The following is a 19,631-nucleotide window of genomic DNA, read 5'->3' on the forward strand; positions in this document are numbered from 1 at the left end:
CAGGATAAGGTTTGTAACTGTCAACAGAGCCCATGAAAAGACTAAAAACTACAATGCAGTTGACTGGACTTTCTGACTTCCCTACCTTGTCTTTGAAATACAAAGACAAAATGTCTTCCTAAAACAGCTGTGCTATTCAGTACGTACTGCACTAGCACTGTGTATGACTCAAAATAAACTACAAAGCCCGTGTTTATTGTAAATAAGGAACAATGCACCCAGTGCAGCTGTGCAATGGAGGTCTATGTCACAAAGAAATAAGCTATGTCAGGCTTCAGCTACACATACAGTCCTTGCTATCAAGGTACAGGTAAGTAGTTTTGTGTTGCTTGTGGGTGTTCGTGGGGTATCATCACACCTTAACATAAGGATTTCTCATTCATGCCATATAGAATTGTGTAAATATATAACACCTCACAACCAAAGGACCTATATTATTATTATATTATTAACCTTGACACCTGTGTAACTACCAAATAAAAACATGACGAAGTATTGACAGGACTTTTATTGGAGACTTGAGACAGTGAATGCATCTTGAAGAACATTTTATTTATTTTTGACACTGGCAAAGCATGACTTGGAAAACCAATTACTATTCTTGCATATTTTTAGGTTGTAGCACCTATGATCATGATCTTTGTCAGTATGAGCTATATCTATATGCAAAATAAGCTTAGCTAAACAGCTATGTTTACAACAATAAATATTTGTGAAGTGTCGAGTCAGTGTTTTACAATCAGTGACGGACCTCTTCCTCATCCTCTATTTCATCTTCTTCATATTCGCCCATCTCATCAACAGTGGCATCCTGGTACTGCTGATACTCAGACACCAGGTCATTCATGTTGCTCTCAGCCTCAGTGAACTCCATCTCATCCATTCCCTCGCCCGTGTACCAGTGGAGGAAGGCCTTTCGGCGGAACATGGCCGTGAACTGCTCAGAGATCCTTCTAAACAGCTCCTGGATGGCCGTGCTGTTGCCAATGAAGGTGGCGGACATTTTGAGGCCACGGGGAGGGATGTCGCAAACGGCGGTCTTGACATTGTTGGGAATCCATTCAACAAAGTAGCTGCTGTTCTTGTTCTGTACGTTCAACATCTGCTCATCCACTTCCTTCATTGACATACGGCCGCGGAAGATGGCTGCCACGGTGAGGTAGCGTCCGTGGCGAGGGTCACAGGCCGCCATCATGTTCTTGGCATCGAACATTTGCTGTGTGAGCTCTGGTACGGAGAGGGCGCGATACTGCTGACTGCCCCTGCTGGTGAGGGGCGCAAAGCCCGGCATGAAGAAATGCAAGCGGGGGAAGGGCACCATGTTGACAGCCAGCTTACGGAGGTCAGCGTTGAGTTGGCCAGGGAAGCGGAGACAGGTGGTCACCCCACTCATGGTGGCTGACACCAGGTGGTTGAGGTCTCCGTAGGTAGGTGTGGTCAACTTCAGGGTGCGGAAGCAAATATCGTACAGGGCCTCATTGTCAATGCTGAAGGTCTCATCTGTGTTCTCCACTAGCTGGTGGACAGAGAGAGTGGCGTTGTAAGGCTCCACCACAGTGTCAGACACCTTCGGGGAAGGCATGACACTGAAGGTGTTCATGATGCGGTCAGGGTACTCCTCGCGGATCTTGCTGATGAGCAGTGTACCCATTCCTGAACCTGTGCCTCCCCCCAGTGAGTGGGTGAGCTGAAAGCCCTGGAGGCAGTCGCAGTTCTCAGACTCTTTCCTCACCACGTCCATTACCGAGTCCACCAGCTCAGCTCCCTCGGTGTAGTGGCCCTTGGCCCAGTTATTTCCTGCTCCACTTTGACCTGTATGATGCATATAATGTTGAAAGACAAATAATGTTGGATAAATAATGGTGCCACTTTCTGCATACAAAGCATGCAAAGGCATACTTTACAGGTGTATTGTAACAAATGTCTTCATTGATGGGTTGCCATAATATTTCGCATAGACATTCATAGTCCCAAGAGGATGATCCTAATCAATTTGGTGATCCCATAACTTTACCTCTAATGCCACCATTAGATTGACATTTGTGGTTTTGAGTGAAATGTCTCATAGATTGCCATGAATTTTGTTTTGGACATTCATGTTAGAAGATTAATTCTAATCAGCCCCAGCTGTACTTTGTATTAAGTGCCAATTATTATAGTAAATTGTACATGGTTAAAACGCTGAATTAAATGGTGAATATGGTAAACATCTACTAAACATCAACATTGTTATTGTTAGCATGTTGCAATGCTGACGTTAGCATTTAGCTCAAAGCACTACTGTTCCTAGGTACAGCCTGACAGAGCCGCTATTATGGCTGGTTAACAAACTGGCAACCCTAATGTTTTTCTTCGAGCGGTAACTTCATATTTAAATGTGATTTTTATGCTATAAACTAATTGATATTCAATTCAATAGAATTTATTTTGTATAGCCCAAAATCACAAATTTGCCTCAGAAGGCTTTACAATCTGTACACATGCGACATCCTCTGTCACATGAACATACTTTGGCGATACACCTCAATGCTGATGTTAACTTTGACATTTCTTACTCAGTTCATGGTTGAAAATGGCTTGAAACCCTACGTTTTGAAATCAGCCCAAATCTTGCACAGCACAAGCCTGTTCTCTCCTTTCTGTGGATTGGAAATTAAACTGTCAGCACATTACAACATCTGGTGAAACAGTGTTAATGGCAATCACTCTGGTGATAGCAATGTGCTTTCCTAAACTGTGACAATGGTAGATGAAGCATTAATTTGTTTAATTCTTCCCGTTTAGCGGGTTGCTAGTTCGCTAGCTAACATCAGCTTGCTAGTTCCACCATATTTTCATGCTAATGTTACACTGGTAACAGAAAATGAGCGAAACAGCGGGCTGGTGGCTGCCCGCCGTTAGGTGACTAGAGCCGGGAGGAGAGCAGACCGCCACTCGAGCGGCTACAGCCATGAGGGTCTCTCTCTTTAACTGGCACCCAACCTCCTCCAGGCCAGTTTCATGGGCGTAGTTTCTTGACCATTTTTTCAACACATTGTCACTCCTAACACGTCAAATACCAATGCTTGTCAGTGGCCCTAAGCTTCATACTATGACCCTCTAGGTAGCTCTCTAGCATTTCAGACGTGTCAGGGACAGTGTGTAGACCTATGTTTCTACTCCTTACATACATACTACGTCTTTTCAAAATAAACTTCTGTGTTCACAGAAAGTTAAGGTTCAGGCAACAAAACCACTTAGTCAGGTTAAGAAAAAGAGTCTGGTCGACATTAACTTGACTGACTAGAGACTCATTAGTTTTGCACGGGACACAAACAGCAGCTTCCTGGACAAAAGTCCTGTGTTTGTTTGACCCATCCACCTTATTTAAAAGAAATATGCATTGGGTGGGCTGTGGCTCAGACCTCGGTGTGAAGTTACACTTTAATGAATTATTATGATCTGTAACGCATTAATAAATCATATATTAACCATTAATGAAGCCATTTGTTACAACATATTCATGACAACCTTTGTAAAGTTCTCACTGAAATACCTTAAGTTATTTATTATAAATGAGAAATTCTGAAAAATTAAGCATGTGTAATTTTTAGTAAAAGTACATTCGTTCTTTAGCTCTTTAATAATCGAGACATGTAAATGAAATCCCTGGTTAACGATAATTTAACGGAGAGTCATGATGTAGAGTTTATTGGCCCCTGAATCCTCATTTGTGAGCAGCACTGCAGCATCACCTCCTTGTCGATTTATTTTTCGCCGAGTCACCACGAGAGCTGTCTCAGACTGACTCAGCTGCACATGGACAATGCCTCACACTACTGGCACATCGCTGAGAGGCTGCAGAGGCTTCGTGCTGGAAATACGCAGTGCTGCCAAGCCCTCAGTTGAAACTAAGCACAGCTCCATAGGATATGACAGCGGCTGCTGACACACAACTTACACTGTATGTGCAGTTGCTTCAGGGTGAGTGGTGACATTGCGATGTATTGTCCACTCACCAAAGACAAAGTTGTCAGGCCTGAACAGTTGTCCGAATGGGCCCGAGCGTACTGAATCCATGGTTCCTGGCTCCAGGTCGACCAGAACGGCACGAGGGACATATTTGCTGCCTTTGGACCAAAACAAGAGCAGAAGATAGAGGGACAGAGAGAGGTAATGGATGGAAGGGTGGAGTAAGATATCACCAGTCTCAGTGTACATGGTGTCAGAACATCTGTAGTCAACCACGGAAGAAATTATTTTCACATTTTTGGATACTGGGGTTTAAATACAGCAGTGCTGTTTGCTAATGTAATCTTTCAGGTAAACAGTATTTTGTTTAAAGGACACTACAGCCTGTCCATCAAGCTGAATATTAATGACAGAAAGGTGCCTTCTATTGTTTTTTTCATGCACCTTACTTTGTTCCTCTTTCTTCGTCTGTAACCCTGCTTGCAAGCAAACTGCTGCAGTATGCTGCACAGCTTATTCTAGACCAGTGGGGCTTTATATAGTGCAAGCTCTGCAGAGCGCATTTAAACAAAGCATTCGACACATAACTTTTTTCTCTCTTACATTGCCCGGTTAAGTCTTAATGTTGCTTGCCTCTGTACATCTGCCATTCTATTCTCTTAACTTCTAAGGATAGTTTGATTTACGAGATGCTCAGTCGATACACATTCAGTAGTGACCCAGTAGGTGACACTGATGCAACACGGAAACAAAGGATCAATAATGCTCGCTGCTAGGAAATAGATTAGTGGTGGACGTTAATAGTGTATGCTGTTTAGGCCTATATGCGCCTTTCATTTAGGCAAAGCGGATGAGCGACTTCAATTGTGTGTACACATGGATTGTGATCTGCACTGCGTGTCCTTCTCTGACATGCATCAGTTCAAAGCAGGGGCGTCGTTAGGCCTATTTTCTTCAGCCCCCCCCCAAATAATTTGGCATTATTAAAAAATTGCCGCTACATAGCACGCAAACATGCCACTCCCCTTGGGGCTAAGCCCCCCCTTTCTTTGAATCCTAGAAACGCCCCTGGTACTAAGACCGTATTGCTGGACACACAGCTGCATGATTTCTTTGTTAAATGCACGGCAGCTGTGAGGAACGACAAGCAATGCATTTGGAACGACCTTCAATATAAAATTTAACAATCAGATACTGAGATGAGACCGAGGCACAATGGGCTCGGGGTCAGCTATACAGAGACTGCAGATACCTGTGCTCCCTATAGGGAGAGAGAGAGAGAGAGAGAGAGAGAGAGAGAGAGAGAGAGATTTTAGCAGATTCACTGTCCTAATTTTCCCTGCACTCAGTGGGACCTACTTTCCCCTTGCAGCTAAATTAGTGACATGTGCAAACTGTGGCATTCAAATGAGGTCTGTGTAGCGTCATGCAAGAACAATTAGCAATGTAAACAAAGCTTAATGTGGTGGTAAATTTTCAGATGCAGACATTTGGTTACTTTAAAACAAACCTTAACACTTTTTTTTTTTTACCTGAAGCCTCGTTGTAGTAGACATTTATCCTCTCCAGCTGCAGGTCACTGTCACCTTGGTAACTACCGGTGGGATCGATGCCATGCTCATCACTTATCACCTCCCAGAACTAAGACGGGACAAACGTGATCATATGAGGAGCTGCAATTGTGGGACTCAATACGCGACATAACATGGTGTGAAAACGAGTTAGGTGCGCACATCAGGCCTTTCACTAAATGCGCGACATTTTGTTTGGTGACAAAATGACACACGCAGCAGCAGGGGGCCACATCACTGCACAGCCCAGCTGAACCGCACCCTGCACATATATAAACAATAAATAATCCATCTCAAACTTAACAAAATAAATATATATATATATATATATATAATATATAATATAATATAATATAATATATATAGAATATTCCTCTTCCTAAATTGAATTGTAACATTCATACCTTCGCTCCAATCTGATTTCCACACTGTCCAGCCTGGAGATGAACAATTTCCCTCATGGTGTGCTGCGGATGCGGGCAGAGTGCGTTCTGTCTCGACTTCACCGGCGTCCAGTCTTTGGTCTCTTGCCGCTACGTTTTCTCAAAATCTGCACTGCCTCATTTCCAGGGCGAGTCTTGAGCCGGACGAGCTGCTGGTCAGATGACGCGACACACTGCGCAGCATCTCAATACCCCGGTCAGCCAATAGGAGCGCCCCAGTTTGATGCAGTGGGGGATCATGCTGCATCATCTCCTCTGACATCACCCGTTCCCATACAGGGAAAATGTTGCCATGCTTTGCAGGTCTGAGGTGGTTTTCTCTGCCAGGAAATGTCAACCTTCATGATACTGAAGGCTGCAGTTCTACATGTGCAGATGTAGTTAATAATTAAGAATACAAGGTTCAGGAGCAGCTGTGTGCTACCTGTATTTAAAAAAGGCTGTCGTTTATTTTTGATATTCTGACCCCGACCATAAAACTGGGAAACACATGACAAACGTATAGTTTCATGTTGTGGTTTGAATAATGCAGATGCTCCTATGAGTTGAGAAAATGCTACAGCCAGGGCTGGATTAACTCGCTAGGGGACCCTGGAGGCAAAGATGAGCTGTGGGCGTCAGAGTCGCAGAAACCAAACTATTTTTAACGCTGCTAGATTTTATATATGTCAGTTGTGATGACGTATACGTTAGCAAATTATCAACCAAAATATCATATAGTGCCAGCATGGGGTCATAAAGGGGGGGGGGGGGGGGGGGCATATTGTAATCTTAATTAAATTGTACAATATGTTTCCCATGGGAGTTAATTAAGTCCTGATGGGCAGGTTGCACCTTGCATGTTAGCCCCTGCCATCAGTGATAGTGATGACTGGGTCTGAATGGGCGAATGCTGACATGTAGTGTAAAAGCGCTTTGAGTGGTCGGAAGACTAGGAGGACGCTATACAAATGCAAGTCCATTTACCATTTCTTACTCTTGACCATAGTTGAACGTCTCGTCTCTCGTCCTCATTAAAGTCCATGCTTGCATTATCGCGCAAGCCAATGGAGACGCTCATGCCTGTGCCCTTTGATTTGTGGACATACATTAATAGTTACATTATTGGATAACTAACCCCTGTTTGGTCTGTAACCCATTTCTTCATAGCATCGTGGTTACTGAAATAATTCTGGACTTTATTACACAACAACATGCCATGTTTGTGGACATAAATAAGTGTGAGCTGTGCGGAGAGGTCTGGGTGTGGGCAGATGCCAAAGACTGAAAAACAAGCAAACAAAAACTATTAAAACAAAGTCACATCCACTCCTCTCGAATGAGATCTTCTACCAGTAGTGGGACATCCTGCTTCATGACTGTTTATTTATAGAACAATTAGTACAGCGGATAAATTCTTAGATTATAATTGTGCATTTTATGAGGAAAGCATGAAAGTAATAACTTAGTTAGTATATACCATAAGGTTTATTTTCAGATGTCTAGGCTAGCATCAGAAGGTTTTTGTACAGTAGTGCTTGACAAGCAGTGGTTGGTGTAGATTGTAGTGGTGCCAGCAGCTTTAACAATTAGTGGTAAAATGGAGCCAAGGACGTTCACCCCCATGAGATCTCTAGTACACCTAACGTCAGGAGAAAGAAAACAAAGATCTCATCATGTTGCAGTTGTATCACAACCACATTCATCTGCCACTACCCAGTTTCCCCCTTGCGGTTGTCACTTATAAGTGTGTTTCAATTGACAACATAACTAGAGAAGGGTGAGCATGATTGGCTACAAATGAAACATGCCAGCGAGCTAAAGTTACATAATTAACTTACCATAGATTGTTGTTTGTTCGCTTTGAATGGAGATAAACGGTATTTCTGCCTGGCTGCTCAAACCTAAATCCCTGTAGGCTCTCTTTGTCAATGTTCAGGCTGCAGGCTGTGCATATGTGACATGGAATCTGGTCTTTCCCATTCTGAATTGGAGCCTATTCCATATGTAGTCCTAAATTAGACACAATCTGATTTTTCCAAAGACATTACACTTTAGACTACTAAAAGTAGTCCTTGAAATCTGTTTCAGTGAGGCCTTTCGCATCACAACCACTCCTGGTTCTGACTCAGCAAGCTCACACACCTCTGGACAAAAGTACATCCATACAAAAGTTTGCTGGCTGTCCTGTCTTTGTTATTGTTCTTGTGCACATGCGGGTCACTTCAGCACTGGGACCAGTTCACACTGGAATCTGATATAAGCCATGTTTGACTTCTGTTAACATGCTATGTGTTTAATTTTTCATGACTTTATGGCCATACTATACTAAAACCTTTTGACATACCATACTATGATGTTTTAGGACATTTGTAGACTATACTATATACTATACTGTAACTTTTTTGAAATACTATCATATGACTTTTTAGACATACCTTTCTCTGCCTTTTTTCAACGTGCTATATTTTGACTTTTCATTATTTCTTTGGACAAACTATAATATGACTTTTTTCAAAATACTTTTTCAACATATGACAATACAACAATGACTTATTTTGTCATACCATACTCCACCATACTCTGATATTTTCATGACTTCTTTCGACATGTGAATCTTTTGACAAGCTATAGTATGATTTCTTTAAAGATACTATGTATCAATACATTTTGAATTACTTTTATAGACCTATTAAAGGATGACATATTTTCATACTGTACTTTGAAAGTTTATCTTCATACTATGCTACGATTTTTACTATGACTTTTTTATACAGTATATAACTGACCTATTTTGGCATACTATTCTATTTTATTCTATACATTTTTTTAACATACTACACTGACTTTTTAATGACTTTTATGACTTGACATACTTTGACTTTTTGGACATACTATAGAATGACTTAATTCATCATACAATACTATTCGATGACTTTTGCATAACTTTAATTGACATTACTTTCTCGAAATACTTTACCTTGATTTTGTTATGACTTCTTAATACTTTATACCTTATGATGATTTGTATGACTTTTTAAAGAAATACAATACAATGTTTTAACAAACTATTCTCTGACTTTATTCAACATGCTAAACTTTTTTGTGACTTTTTTGTGACTTTTTTGTGACTTCTTTTGACACGCTAGACTGACTTTTTACATAGTTTACTAGAATCTTTTTTTTTTACTTTTTTGGAGGTACTACTGTATACTATGACTTTTTCAACATATTGTACAATGAGTTTTTAACCCCGAAGTCTTTGTGCTTTCTCACCTCGCAGGTTTGTATGGATCGTGGTTATATCTGGACCCCGGTCCTTCCTCCCGCCATGGCCCTGCTGACACCCACTGCTAATATTTTATTATTACTCACATTACGATTTCTATTACCAATACCATTAACGCACATTACTGACTTTGCTTCTTCACCTGAGTGACTTTTTTCTACTTCCTATAGTATGAATGTTTTTAACTGACTATACAATAACGTTTTGGGATAAACTAGACTATGACTATTTTTTTTCAACATACTATTATATTACTTTTTATTGACTTCTTTCGACATACTATACTATGACTTTTTATCGAAATACTTAACTTTGACTTTTTTGACAAACAATATCAGTTTTGCACTCCTGCCGATCCACCACTATATTTTTCTCTCTTTGTTCATGAGCCTGTGCACTTGTCGCTTTACCTCATTTACAGGTGACGTTGATTTCCTCTGACAATAACATCAGGAAAAGTACAACATAAGCGAATGAAACATCACGTTCTTTCTCACAATAATTTTGAATTTCTGCCTTGCATCATTGGGGTAAATTTGACCGTTGGGTTGTTTGTTTATTCGCCCCAAACAGCCAAAGATGTTACCTTGTGTTAGCTGTAAGCTAGCTAGTAACAGATGCAGCAACCATCAGTTTGTGTTCGTTTGTGTGGACGTTCAGCTTCTGATTGACCCCATAATTTACAAGAAACTCCAGTTCTTTTATTTCCCTCCATACATGCTTAAGAAGCAGGTTCATGGGGCAGCTGTTCCTGCCTCAATCTTCTTTTTTCACACACGCTTCTGCTGAGCTGCAGGAAGGCTGCTTGAATCTGAATCTTTTTGCATGACAGCACAAGGAGAGAGGAGAGGAGGGGAGTCCAATACAGCCTTCTGGAAAATTGAATGGAAATGTCCCGTTTTTTTTTTTGTTCTTTACAAATGTACTTCTTTTTTTATTTTTTTTATATAGAAGTGAAAAATATTTGGCTGTTGCTTTGCCTGGGATCTACTTGTAATAAAATCCATGAAATGTTATAAAATCAAGAACTCACTGATATCAATAGTTGATCAATAAATAGTGGTTTATTTTAACAACAGGTATGGTTTATATACAAGTGCATTTATGTCTGTTAAAACAAAAACAAAATAAAACCAAACAATCAGAAATGATAAATGGTACAATCCATGGTTTTTTACATTCATTCAAATCTCCCATCAGGAGATTCTGAGTCGCACGGTTGAGAGAAGCGACACCTGAACTGTGTACACTTGGGACTTCATGTCTCTGAGAGTTTTATCTAAGTTCAAAATTATTCATCAGTCCATGTTACGATCTATGATCCTTCATCTTGTTGACGCCGGGAGTTTCCACACATTTACTATTTACAAAGTCATAACCCATCCGTCTTTTTTTTGCTTTTCCACCGGGGCGATCACCGTCTCCTAGTCCACCGTATCGCTGGTGCCAACGTTGCTTTGGATTGCTTTTACAGATTTTTTTTTAACCTTAATTTTACTTCAATAAAATACTCCCATCAGCAACCTGAAATAGCTGCATGGGAGTTGTGAAAATGGAAGCAACTGATCTTATCGAAGACACTGGTCTGTGCTGTGTCAATGTCCAAACACTGGTGTTGCATGGGGGTAATGGCAATACACAGATTCATTTCTGCAATACGCACACTGAGACAGAGAGACCAACACTCACAGACAACAAGGACTCGGAGTAATGTGTAGCTACTGACCACTGCAGTCAACCCACTATTTACTGCAGATGCCAATAATTCATAATGAAAACCAGGGTCAACACCCTCTTCCACAGAGTAGATTACACGTGGGTCTATTGCAAAAGTGAATGTGTTATTTGAAAGTTATGTATTCAAAATCCCATCCCATTTCCCTTTTTCCTTTACTGACAAGAAGCCAAGCTCCACCAAATCTGACATCACATGATTGCAGGGCATTGTGCTTTGAGGCTTAGCAGCATGGCATGTTAGGCTTTAAATGTTCATATGAATCTTTCACTAAACGGAAGTTTGTTGACTTGATGATCTATTAAAAGACCAATAAATCAATTGAAAAAAAGAGCTTCCATATGTTGAGTCAAGCTGCGTTTGTGGATAAAAAGAAACACAAGCAGGTTTCTACATCATTCAGATACCTAAACATATGGAGTGCCTTTATCAGTGCACATTTGACTGAGATGAAAGCAAAAGAGGATATTGGTGAGTAATGTACCTTTAAGGTTCTTCGTAAGTGTACCGCAAGATTGTGTAGATAACACAAGCCTTGGACTCCTGAATGACCCCTTAGAAGATCACGAATACTCCCTGTATGAATGTTAACGAGTGTTTCATCACATTTGAAATGACAAGACATCATTCAGTTGGCTCTTGAGTTTTACAGTAAAGTGTAATTATTATTGTTATTGTTATTATTGTTGTAAACAGTGATCTATCCGTAATCATACATCTTCCTGACAAATATTACAACCTCAAAAGCATGAAGTGTGTAGCGACAACTGTCACGTTACACACAAGTCAAGTATAATGCTATCCACAGCTGGACAGTGTTTGTCATTTTAAGATAATGAGGTTTATCTAACTATAAATAAAGATTTGACCTGCATTGAATCATTTTGCGTTTTTTTTTTTTTTTTTTTTTCTTTTTTGAAGTAAACTTAGTTGTGCATGTGAATACATGAACACATTGGCATACATGAACTATGTAAATGCCAGAACATGATTTAGAAAACACTGAACGTTCGCGATGCTGTGACAGTTGGCAGTCATATCAAACATTTCGTCATCCGTCGGTTTTGTTTGAAAAATAGCTTTTTGTGTCTTTTTAAGGTTTGCGTTTAAAGGTTTGTTTTACTGACACGTTCACAATTATTTTCATGCTTTGTCCCAACTGCAAAGAATAAGGTGGCAGCACAGTGAGGTACCACAAATACTGTAAGAACGTGGTATAGCTCTGTACAATAAGGGCACGCCATGGGAGATTATTCAAAATAATACTTTGAATTAAAAAGAAAAGACTGAATCAAGCTCAACAACTAATTATGCATTTACTTACAATATCACATTTACAGATAAAAGCATTTGCATCCCCTAAATTCCATCACGATTGGAAAAATAAAAGTTTCGTCAAGCCAACAAAATATGGGTCATTCGTCTCTCTAATATCACTGATCATACAATGAACGTGTTGATGGAAGGCTATTTCGCAATCTCATCTCTCAATTCCAATTAATCAAATGATGGTATAGCTTTCAGTCTTTTATTCATTTGATAAACAATTTACTTCTATTATATTTCTGAACTTTGAAAAAGGGTTCATCTGATTCACTTATCCACATACAGTCTATGGCAGGGGACTGCACTAAACAGGATCTCCCTAAGCAGGCAAATACTGTTTTTATACTAATTTTTTGGCACTATATCTACATTTAATTTTGGTCAGAGTAGTTTTTGGCGTTGTATTCAGAAAAATCCCTCCAATTTTCAATTTCACCTCTGTAACTGCAAAAGAAATATGTTGCAACATTCAGATTTGTTTTTGTCCATACAAGTAAGGCAATATTCGTATGCAAATATGTTAGACGGACATTTCATTTGAGCAAAAGTACCAGTGATTTTTTTGTTTGTTTGTTTTTTTAGCATCATTTTATGTCTCACCAGTCCTCTTAGTGATTGTGGGTACAAGACTCTTGAAAATGACAGACAGTGATTCTCCATTCATTTACATTAAAGTAGTTTGAAGGCTGGTGATTTCCAGTGACATTCAAAAAGAGCAGAGGATACTGCCACATTGTCACAAAACAGCCCCTGGCACTCTCTCACTTGCGTGGTCTCGTTTATTGGCTAAATACAGGGAGGGGGGAGGGGGGGGGGGAATTGAGAAACATACGGTATCTCTGTAAGACGCGTCTATTCAACTCCGGGTGGGGACAATCTTCAGTAAGGGTCTGAAGTCTGAGTAGGGCAGTTGGTGCCCCCCTTCCTCGCCCCGTTGTCGGTTATTTATGTGCTGCTTCCTCGTGCAACCATAAAGCGTCTTCTCCTGGCTGCAGCTACGCATCATAACGATTCCACGCCATTGACAGTGTTGTTTTCTGTGATGGCACTGTCACTGATGGAAAGGACACCAGAGTCTATGGGGGAGGAGACAGTGCAGTCCATTAGAGAGGAGGGAGTTGCTTCTGTGGAGCCTGAATCTGTGATGGGTGTTGGTGCTGGGGCAAGGGAAGCAGCTGAATCCTGCGCGGGCTGAACAGTCAGAGTGGTAGCTTCTGGAGAGGAGGTGTGCACAATGTCTGTGACGGGGAGAATGGTAGGAACAAGTTCAGTTATGTTGACAGCATCTATGACAGGGGGAGTGGAAGAGGCCGCTGAGGACGTATGGCCTGGGTCAACGGCTGGAGGAGGAGTGGGGGAAGGGGGAACAGTGACTGGGCTAGGGGGAGTAGGGACACAAGGAGCTATATCATCAACACAGGGAGAGGTAGGGTCCATCTGTGGCGGTTGAGGTTCTATCACAGGAGGTATGGGGGAGAGAGTAGATGTAGATTCTTCGACTATTTCTAACTGGGTGGGATTGTCCAAGTGTATGCTAATGGGGGGTGGTGGATCAGTGGAGAGGTTGTTATCAGTCATCGGAACAGGAGAGGGGCTTGGGGATGGAGGGGGGCTGTCATGCATAGATGGAGTGGGGGAGTCTGCTAAAGTGGTTTCTGTGACCTCTAGCAAAGGTGGGTCGAATTTCAGGCCAATATCGTCAATCTCATTTCTAGGCGGGGGTTCGATGATGGGTGTGGTGCAGATCAATAAGGAGGCGGGCACAGTTTGAGGGACGGGGGGAGTGAAACGGTCTAATGAGGGGGAAGGGGAAGCGGCTGCCTCTTTTGTAGTGGAACGGCAAATCTCACTCATCTCAAGAACAGCAGAATCCGTCAGTGGCTCAGCAGATTTCAGGGCTATTGCTGGAGGTTCTTTGGCATCAACTAAAAGCGGGTCTGTGATGCATGGGAGATTGTGTAAAGGAGAGGAGGACAGCAGGTGCTCTTTACTGGCATGTATGATGCCACCTTTACCCAGGGCTGTGATGGGGGTTGTGGATAAAGATGCAACCGAGTGGCCGTTGGGGTCTTTTGGCGGAGGCTTGCCGGGGTGCACCTCCATGAACACGGGAGCGGACGCATCCCCGACAGACGGAGCAGTCAGATCGACAGCCGAAGAGGTGGTGGATTCCATAGTGGCCACCGCGGTGGCGGCTGCCTCGTGGAGCGGCGTGTCGTGCACCCTGGTGTAGTCCCTGCTGCTCTCAGACTGAGGCAGCAAATGGCGCTGTTCTCCAGGTTTCCTCGGTGGAAGGAGAGGTTGACGGGTGTAGCACTCGCCATCGGCAAGGGTCTCGGGGAGGGGCTGGTAGCGCGTCTCGGGCAGCAGGAGAATGCAGATGATGCAGATGAGAGTGCAGCAGGCAAAGATAATGTGATGGAGGAAATAGCCCTTCTGATTGTGGAGCTCCATGATGGGTGCAGTCAGCATGCCGAAGCCGGCGCTGGCTAGGACCAGGCCCAGCCCACCACCCCTATGATGAGATGGAGAATGTTATCACATGGTTGGATTTATGATCACACGTATCTAAATACCTCATAAACTTTGTACAAGCCACTCAAATGAGAAGACGGTGGACTACAATTAAAGTAAATCGTTATCTACATGTTGTACTGAATTATAACCTCATTCATTTCTATAAAAGGGAGCATCTTTTTTCCCTTCCCTCTTCTCTTGACACATCAATGCCATTTTAGCAAACAGCTGCAGGGAGAGCTGCAGTACCACCAAATGCCCTCCTCCACATGCAGTCCCTTTCCTCTTCTGAAATTGCTTAACTTCACCACCAGAGGTCGCCTGTGGGGCACCGTCAGCGAAACAACACCCCTTACATAACCCTAGATAATGAACATCCAGTGCTGTGTCATATACTCTCAAAGGGGGTGGCTAATTCGTACAAGATGTGGATTACATTTGACACTGAACCGGGAGAGTCTGTTCGATGATTTCATACCCTCGTTTAACAGGAGGCGGAGCAGCTAATCCATCTACAGGAACATGTGACGCTATGGACACCGACCACCGTGTTAACTGAATTATAAACTAATCAGGACGTTGAAATAGGTGTAGGAAGTACGCTGATCGTTTCTGCTACACTTGATGGATTAACAACACACAAATTAGAGCAAACATGTGGACAACACACTGTGGACTAATCACCTGTTTATTGACGAACAATATCCTACACATTAAAAACACAGATGTTTCACTCCTCGGGAGTAAAAGCACGTTTTTTTTCCCCACATGTCGTCGTCCGACTCTAAATGGCACAAGTCCCAGTGTTTCAGCGGGCCTACCTGATCACAGTGGGCGTGATCTCAGCACAGAAGAAGATGCTCAGGTTGCTGACTGCGTGGGAGGAGAACATGCCGATGATGGAGAAGGCGATGGAGAAGTTCTTATTCAGCGTACTTGAGTTTTCTGCAGACAAAGCAGGAGACACACGTATGTTAATGTCTATTCAGTACCCTGTGTAATCTGTAAAAGGCATAAGTAAATAAGGTGCTTTATATTTTTTTAAAAACATGAAGTATTTGTAAATATTAAAGTAAATGACTGTTTAAAAGATGATACGGCAGCATTTCACTCGGTATATGTATCATGTTGAGTCGCAAAAAGAAAGTCTCTTGAAGTTATTCCGATTAATTTCGACGTTGCCGTAGCGCCAGAAAGGCGCCTTTCGCTGAAGGGGCTATAAAAATCAAACTGCTGGAGCTCTACTTCACATGGTCAGATCTTTTCCAAATTTCACAAAACTGATGCGAGTCCTGACCTGAAAACATCTACATAGGAGAAACAAAGCTGTTTTTGAGTGGCTACAGATGCTCGCAAATGAACAACACTTAGCACACACATTAAAAGTGCTACATTTTGTCATCTGATATGGTTGTGGTGCTCGATAGCCCCTCCTGAGGAATTTGATAACCACACGAGTCACATGTAGACTTAAAAAAAAAGTCAATAAGTCGTCCATGCACTCCACACAGGAATTACTGTCTAACTTGTGCGTGTCCGATCATCACGGAAATGCCTGGCACCCCTGACGTGAGTAAATTGAATTGAATTTTTGTCATTTAAAAACAAAAAAAAAGACAAATTGAAAGCACTCAAATGCTACAAAATCCAGTGGTATTTGAATTTCAACATGAAGTGGTTCAATCTAAAATTCCAATTATTTCTCTGCTTCCTACCACAAACTGTATCACTTCAGTCAAAGAGAACATTGAAGCGCATGAGTCACTACAACTGAATCAAATAAGACCAGAGCATTTTAGGATGTATCATTGGAACGACTTTCAAGCAGTGCATTTAGAAAACCTAGAGAAACGGTTTCCAATACAACGTTACGGCTTCCCAACGCTTCGGTTCATTTTGAAGAGTTATTGAGGAATTGGCTTGCATGCAAAGAGCCCATTTAGCCCCAAAGATGGTTTGATTAAAGTGTTTTTTTTATGGATGAGATGTTGAAGATGGCATAAAAAGGATCAGTGGAGACTGCTCTGTGATCAGCTCTTGCCTTCCACAAGGGGTTTAGTGAGGAGAGAACAAAGACGTTGATGAACAGAAGGGAAGAGTGAAGGAAGGCTTGTTGTGAGATGCACAGCTCTGTTACAAAGAGGCTAACCCTCCCTCTTCAACACAAAGGGGATAAATAAGTGAAAAGCTAGCCATAATTACATCTTGGACTTCATTATGTGTCTCTGCAGGCCTTGTATACGCCTGATGAAGTGGATGTCTGTATGCAGCACATTCTCAACAAACCTCATCAAGATAATGCAGCAAGCTAAGTGATGAGTGGTGCAAGACGATTGAATCCGCACTTTGAGAAAAAAAAAAAAAAAGAATATGCGAAGCTGATAAAAATGGTGGAAGAATAGAAATCTAGAGATGATATAGATCCTACCTATATTCAGATGGCCACTGTACTTCCCCAGCACTAGAGGAGAGTGAGAGAGATTCACAGATATGCATCAGCGAGAGACACGAAGCAGAGCGATCATTCAAATTGTGTGTCGAACATTAAAAACAAAAACATGTTGCGCAAAGCTTGCCGACTTGCACTGTTACAACAAAAACAGTTCAAAGGGAGAACATGACACATGAGCATAACCTTGATGTGTTGACTCAGGTTAAACATTAAGGCTCACTCATGCGTAACGGAATAAACGGACCTGTGCACGGTTTTGATCAACCTTTGGTACACATTGACGCAATTGTCAGTTTACGATCATGTGCGACGAGTCCATTAGAAACAACTACAGGAAACCAGGCTCTTGTACGGTGCACCCACCACACCGAGCGCCAGTATTTACAGCAGGTGGTGTAGGAGACACAAAGACAGTCGGAAACTAAACTATGAAATTCAAATGAATATTTTGAACCATCTCAACATCGTTACATGGAAAAATATAAAAACATATTAGAGGGTTATATTGCTATTTAATGCAATGAATGGTGTTCCACTGTACAGACACATATGTGGAACACATTCCCAATAACTTGTAGAATAGAAATAGAAACAGAATAGAAACCCTTTTTATTGTCATATACATATACACGAATATACTCTGCATTTGACCCATCCCTGTATATAGGGAGCAGTGGGCTGCCAATGACAGGCGCCCGGGGGTTCAGTGTCTTGCTCAGGGACACTTCGACACGTGGCACGTCCCAGTCGAGGATCGAACCGTTGACCCTGCGGTTACCAGACAACCCTCTTAAGCCAGTGAGCCACGGTCGTCCACATACTGTGAAATTTGCTCACTCGGCCAGAATTTTGTGGGATGCGATGCGATATGATAATATCCTCATAAAATGATTGCAATGATAGTCAACAAACAATACTGATGAATTATCTCCGCTATGATGGAGGTTCTGGCTTTAGCTTCATCAAAACGTTTTGGTTATTTATGTTTTCATATTATTGTGTTGTCAATTCAAGTATTTTCAATACTTTCCAACTTCCCTAAGATATATACTTGTGTCACATGATTGTTTTACTTCTACAAAAAGGCTTAAGACTTCCATTAATGTTGGGGACTTTTTCCTGCCACGAATGAACAAACATTTGGGGCCCTAGTGAGCATTTCAAGCCGCAGGACTTGTATGTGGACCCAACACATCAGAGCCCATGCAGAAACGTGTAAACCAGTGAAAAACTGTGGCTCATTGATATTTCTTTGTTAGTTCTTGGACAACAATGGAGCTCTATCGCACAGAGGAATAAGATATATGTGGCTTTGGGTACACAGACAGTATTTGGTAGTAGGATCAGTTCATTGTTTGTTTTGCTCTATTTTTCTTATTGCCAACAGATCCCACAAACAAAGAATCGTACCAGCCTTATCGTTTCATTCTCTATTATTGCCAAAGATGCTTCAGATACTCAAAGTCAGTAAACATCATCACCGTGGTGTCATCCTAGGGGGACATGTGTTCCTCATACTCACAATTGAGCAGGCCCAGCTGCAGCAGTGAGGCCAGGGCAGTGATGATCATAAACATGAGAAGGCCGCCCCTCCGGCCCATCAGGCCCACCGCCGGGCAAAGCGCCATGCAGGACGCCACCGCAATGCCCGCCATGGTGTAATAATCTGCATAGAAGTTATGGAACATGGTCGTCTCCTGAGCTTCGGGGTCCATCATGCTGCGAGCAAAGCAGTGGTGGATCCCGTAGCCTGTTAGCCTGGGTGAAGAACATACACAGGGCGAGGTTAGGGGACACTAGGAGTGGAAGTTTACAGTAGGAGAGAAATAAGTGAACGATGAAAAGAAGGAACAAGAGGGGAAGATACAGAGACAATAGATCCAAGTACATCTAACAGATGAAGAGGTTGGGAGGAGACTGAAGAGGATGTGAGATGATTAAAGGTTTATCACACCTTCTTTCATCTCCAGGAAACTACCCACATGTAAACACTGACTTACTGACACACACGCAGCCCCACACACCCTCTCTCCTGGTTGTGTAATGTGTCATAAGGACACAGCTCATGTAAAATTCATGCCGACTTGGGGAGCTAGGCATATCGTGCACTGAAGCAGAGCTAAAGCTGGGTCAGCCTAGCTAGAGATGGGGAGGAGAGGAGCGATCCCACCGGAGATGGAAAGAGAGAGCAGCGCAAATATGGAAGGGCAAAATCATCGAGGACTACTGATCAGTGCCATCTCGAACTGCACAAAATGGCGCGTCTGACTGACATTGCCTCGCCCCACACAGACATACAAGCACACACACGCATTCCCTTTCTTCTTTTTTTCCTCCCTCTCTTTTTCTTTCTGGTATTTAGACACAC

General features: G+C 42.1%; 2 protein-coding genes across 3 annotated transcripts in view; both read right to left on the minus strand.

The window, feature by feature from the left end:
- Positions 1 to 739: 739 nt before the first annotated feature.
- Positions 740 to 5,983, minus strand: LOC142956163 (tubulin beta-2A chain). 2 transcript variants are annotated; one of them, XM_076097557.1, is made up of 5 exons: positions 5,927 to 5,983; positions 5,484 to 5,592; positions 5,204 to 5,212; positions 3,999 to 4,109; positions 740 to 1,812 (listed from the first exon to the last, which is right to left on the minus strand). In XM_076097557.1, the coding sequence occupies exons 1-5, from the start codon at positions 5,981 to 5,983 to the stop codon at positions 740 to 742; spliced, it is 1,359 nt and encodes a 452-aa protein (XP_075953672.1). The 2 variants fall into 2 exon arrangements, with proteins under 2 accessions (XP_075953672.1, XP_075953670.1); XM_076097555.1 differs by lacking the exon at positions 5,204 to 5,212.
- Positions 5,984 to 12,265: 6,282 nt separating this feature from the next.
- LOC142956162 (solute carrier family 22 member 23-like) overlaps positions 12,266 to 19,631 on the minus strand; it is a 30,521-nt gene continuing 23,155 nt past the window's right edge. Inside the window, exons 7-10 of the mRNA XM_076097554.1 lie at positions 18,786 to 19,021; positions 17,240 to 17,272; positions 15,633 to 15,756; positions 12,266 to 14,809 (exon numbers count right to left, since the gene is read on the minus strand). Coding sequence (XP_075953669.1) covers positions 13,297 to 14,809; positions 15,633 to 15,756; positions 17,240 to 17,272; positions 18,786 to 19,021 — 1,906 coding nt within the window. The 3' untranslated portion in view covers positions 12,266 to 13,296. The remainder of the gene's footprint in view (positions 14,810 to 15,632; positions 15,757 to 17,239; positions 17,273 to 18,785; positions 19,022 to 19,631) is intronic.

Source organism: Anarhichas minor, unplaced genomic scaffold (genome assembly GCF_050575085.1).
Source record: "Anarhichas minor isolate MPS153535 unplaced genomic scaffold, ASM5057508v1 ptg000024l, whole genome shotgun sequence".
Lineage (NCBI taxonomy): Eukaryota > Metazoa > Chordata > Actinopteri > Perciformes > Anarhichadidae > Anarhichas > Anarhichas minor.